Source organism: Capricornis sumatraensis, chromosome X (genome assembly GCF_032405125.1).
Source record: "Capricornis sumatraensis isolate serow.1 chromosome X, serow.2, whole genome shotgun sequence".
Lineage (NCBI taxonomy): Eukaryota > Metazoa > Chordata > Mammalia > Artiodactyla > Bovidae > Capricornis > Capricornis sumatraensis.
In genome coordinates, this window is record NC_091092.1 from 97,781,601 (window position 1) to 97,786,123 (window position 4,523).

Below are 4,523 nucleotides of genomic sequence, written 5' to 3' on the forward strand. Positions count from 1 at the left end.
CTTAGACATGTAGATGACACCATCCTTATGGCAGAAAGTGAAGAGGAACTATAGAGCCTCTTGGTGGAGGTGAAAAAGGAGAGTGAAAAAGCTGGCTTAAAACTCAATATTAAAAAAAAAAAAAAAAACTAAAATCTTGGCATCCAGTCCATCGCTTCATGGCAAATAGATAGGGAAACAATGGAAACAGTGACAGACTTTATTTTCTTGGGCTCCAAAATCACTGCAGATGGTGACTGTAGCCATGAAATTAAAAGACGCTTGCTCCTTGGAAGGAAAGTTATGACAAACTTAGACAGCATATTAAAAAGCAGAGATATTACTTTGCTGACAAAGTTCTATATAGTAAAAGCTATGATTTTTCCAGTAGTTATGTATGGATGTGAGAATTGGACCATAAAGAAGGCTGAATGCCGAAGAGTTGATGTTTTTGAACTGTGGTGTTGGAGAAGACTCTTGAGAGTCCTTCAGACAGCAAGGAGATCAAATCAGTCAATCCTAAAGGAAATCAATCCTGAATATTCCTTGGAAGGACTAATGCTGAAACTGAAGCTCTAATACTTTGGCCACCTGATGCGAACAGCCAGCTAATTAGAAAAGACCCTGATCCTGGGAAAGATTGAAGGCAGGAGGAGAAGGGGATGGCAGAGGATGTGATGGTTAAATGACATCTCTGATTCAATGGGCGTGAGTTTGAGCAAGTTCCAGGAGATGGTGAAAGACAGGAAAGCCTGGTGTGCTGTAGGCTACAGGGTCACAAAAAGTTGGACATGACTGAGTGACTGAAAAACAACAAAATATAACCTTTTAACAATTTTCATTTTTATATGTATATATGCATATATATGGGCTTCCCAGGTGGCACTAGTAGTAAAGAACCCACCTGCCAATTCAGAAGAGGTAAGAGATGCAGGTTTGATACCTGAATCACACAGATGCCCTGGAGGAAGTCATGGCAACCCACTCCAGTATTCTTGCCTGGAGAATCCCCATAGACAGAGGAGCCTGGTGTGCTACAGTCCAAAGGGTCATAAAGAGTGGGACACGACTGAAGGTGACTTAGCATGCATGCACACCATACATATGTGTAGTCTTACATTATAAGAAGCTAATAAGCTTTTGACAATCACTAAGGAGAAAATATATATTAATCTATACAGAAATAAACATTTCCCTGGTAGCTCAAATGATAAAGAATCTGCCTGCAGTGCAGGAGACCAGGTTTGATCCCTGCATCAGGAATTTCTCTGTAGAAGGAAATGGCAACCCACTCCAGTTTTCTTGCCTGGAGATTTTCATGGACAGAGAACTCTGGCAGGTTGCAGTCCATGAGGTCACAAAGAGTTGGACATGACCAAGCAACTAACACTTTCTTTTGGGGCTTCCTTGGTGGCTCAGACAGTAAAGAAACTGCCCGCAGTGTGGGAGACCAGGGTTCGATTCCTGGTTCAGGAAGATCCCCTGGGGAAGGAAATGGCTACCCACTCCAGTATTCTTCCCTGAGAATCCCATGGACAGAAGAGCCTGGCAGGCTACAGTCCATAGGCTTTCAAAAAGTTAGATACGGCTTAGTGACTAACACTTTTCATACAGAAATAAGCAAAGAATATGAAAATGTACCTTATCAGAAAATTTTGAAATATCTCTTTCTCTCTACTGATATTTCAAAGTTATACATATGTAATTTTGTATATATGTATAATTTTGCACATATATATGCATATACACACGTACATCAAATAAAAGTTTGCCTTCTCTATAACTAAAGAGGAATAATAAGATAAAGGTATACCACTGTTCATCTTTTTAAAATTACTAAAAGTTGAAGGTAGATGATTATATTCAATACTGCTGACAGCTGAGAAAAGAATTCTCCCACTTGCAGTAGAAATGTGAATATGTACACTCTTAACACTGATCCAAAAGCTTTTGATTCAGTCATTTGCCTTATAGGAAAGTATTTTCAAGGAAAAACCTGAAGGCAGGGGCCCTGAACAATAGGCTAGACTGAATGGAAGACTGGAGGCAGTGGGCGGGGCCACAGAGAGGGAGGGGCTGGAGCAGAGAATGAAGAATGCAGAGCCTCCACTGTGACGTTTGGGACTGTGCTAAAATGTCCAAGTGAGACTAGGACCTAAGCGGAAGCGGCACGCCACAGCAATGCTGTGGCAGAGAAGTCTCCGCAGCAGTCTCTTTAGGGGCTCTAAAAGCCTTTATCTATGGGGCCCTTGAACAGTCGGACTCTGCGAGGCAGGGAATCTGGCACAGGGGAACTGCAGCAGCCAGAAACCCAGGCAGGCCCCAGTTATGTGTCCGGCAGCCGTAAACGCAAACGGAGCACCGGTCCCAGCTTGGGACCAGAGTCTGAGAAGAGCCACAACCAGGAGGAGGATCTACAGCAAGTCGCCTGTACAAGCCAGGGTAAAAGAGTTAAGATCAAATCTGAGTATGCTTACCAAACTTTATTTTTAAATGGGGAAACCAGTGACATTAAAATCCGTGCTCTGGGGAATGTATGGTGTTTACACAGAATGTTTTTATGTCAGTCGGACTACTTTGCTACAATGCTTAGTGATTCTTGGAAAGAATGTCACAAAGATACTATTGACTTGGAGATTAATGACCAGAATATAAATGTAGAATCATTGCATTTTGTTTTAGGCTCGTTGTATAGGAATGAATACGTCCTAATTAAGCCCTTTCAAGTTCCAGGAGTTTTGGCAACCGCGTGCCTGCTTCAAGTAGAAGACTTAATTCAGCAGTATGATAAGACCATGAAGGAAACTATTAATGTGAAAACTGTATGTAGCTTCTATGTGGCAGCAGAGACCTATGGGCTACATTCTGTAAAGACAAGGTGCTTTGAATGGCTTCTCCACAATCTGATGACTCATCCAAGTGTTGAACTTTACAAAGAACTCAGTACAGATCTTATGAATCTTGTCATTTCTTCTTCTAATCTATTAGTAATGCAAAAGGAAATCGATATATATATACTACACTTAAACAATGGATGTTCCTCCGCCTTAACCCAGGTTGGAAAGGCAGAATGAAACAGCTTTTAGTTAGTGCAAACAACTGGTTTTCCAGGCACAGGGAACATGGTGGTAGCATTTCCTTTCTTGAAACTAAACAAGGCGTAGTATTTCAACCAGTATTTAAAAATTTGAAGTTTCAGCATATCATTTGTGACCTGGCTTCCACAAGAGTTATTGAACAAGATGCTCTAATACCTTCAGAATGGTTATCTTGTGTTTATAAACGACAATGGTTTACTTTGCTTAGAGCACAACAATACAGGGAAATTGGTCCTAGAGACATCAGTGAAACTGAACTTGAAGAATATAGCATGAGATGTGGCAAAAAGATTGTCAGAGATGGAAAATACTCCTGGAGGTGGTCTGGTTACAACTTCGGTGTCCACTTGTATGCCATCTTCACCAGCCGTTATATCATTTTCAAATGAAATGCTTTCCGTCAGCCATCTGATGGCTCCATCTGTTTACAACATCAAAGAAATATTGCATTCAGATTAACCTTGGTATATTTTGATTCTAGTGGAAGACTGAGCTTCAAGAAAACAACTGGTTATAAAATCCTTACCTTTGAAAAGAATGAGGAACAAATGGTAATGAAACTGGATAGCATAGCTTTGAGCTTCCCTTTATACATATTCTGCAGTTTCCTGTTTATATCATTAGAAAATCCAGGAAATTGATGATATTGTCAATTAGGCTAGTTTAGTGTTTTGAAAATTTCTGATGTCTCATTTCATTTAATGGCCCTACTGTTAAACACAATAAAGGTGAACAATAGCAAAAGAAGATAATCTTTTGAATGCAGAAACTATCATAAATTACTGTCTTCATTTTATTTCTATGTATCTGTGAAGAAAAAGTTCAATTCCAAGAAAATATCTGTGAAACCAAATAGTCAGTGATGAAACCAAAAAGACATCTTTTGCTTTTCATATACTATCAACAGGCATGCTCCAAATGGAAATAATAGATTATATTTCCAAGCATCCAAAAAGAAATTAACTTGCTGGATAAATTTTACCCTAACCAATATTGAGACAGAATAAAGAATTCTCTTCCTTGCTGAAATGATTGTGCAAATGTGGCTTTATTTGAAGCACTGTATTACAGGAGAAAATAAATCATGAAGTAAAACCTGAGATTAGAGATTCTTTTTTGGTTTCTGTAATATAGAGTTACAAATTATCACACAATGTCAGGTTTTACAATGTGACATACTATATATGTATCATATGTTAATATAATAATACATACTATATATCATTATATATTAATTACATAATATATAAATATGTAATACTATTCCATATAATTTTATATATTATATTAAATACATACAAATAACACTATATATGTATATATACATATATGCACATATATATTTATGTTTGTAAAGACCAAAGAGAAATAATTTTTGAAATGGCTAACAAGGCACTATAGACTAAAATGGATTTCCACAAACATCATTTATTCCTATGAATATGT

General features: G+C 38.1%; 1 protein-coding gene across 1 annotated transcript; it reads left to right on the top strand.

Moving 5' to 3' along the window:
- Positions 1–2,219: 2,219 nt before the first annotated feature.
- Positions 2,220–3,718, top strand: LOC138071818 (germ cell-less protein-like 2). Its single transcript, XM_068963221.1, is given in 2 exon segments — positions 2,220–2,987; positions 2,990–3,718. Coding segments are annotated over 2 exon segments (1,497 nt in total).
- The last annotated feature ends 805 nt before the right edge of the window (positions 3,719–4,523 follow it).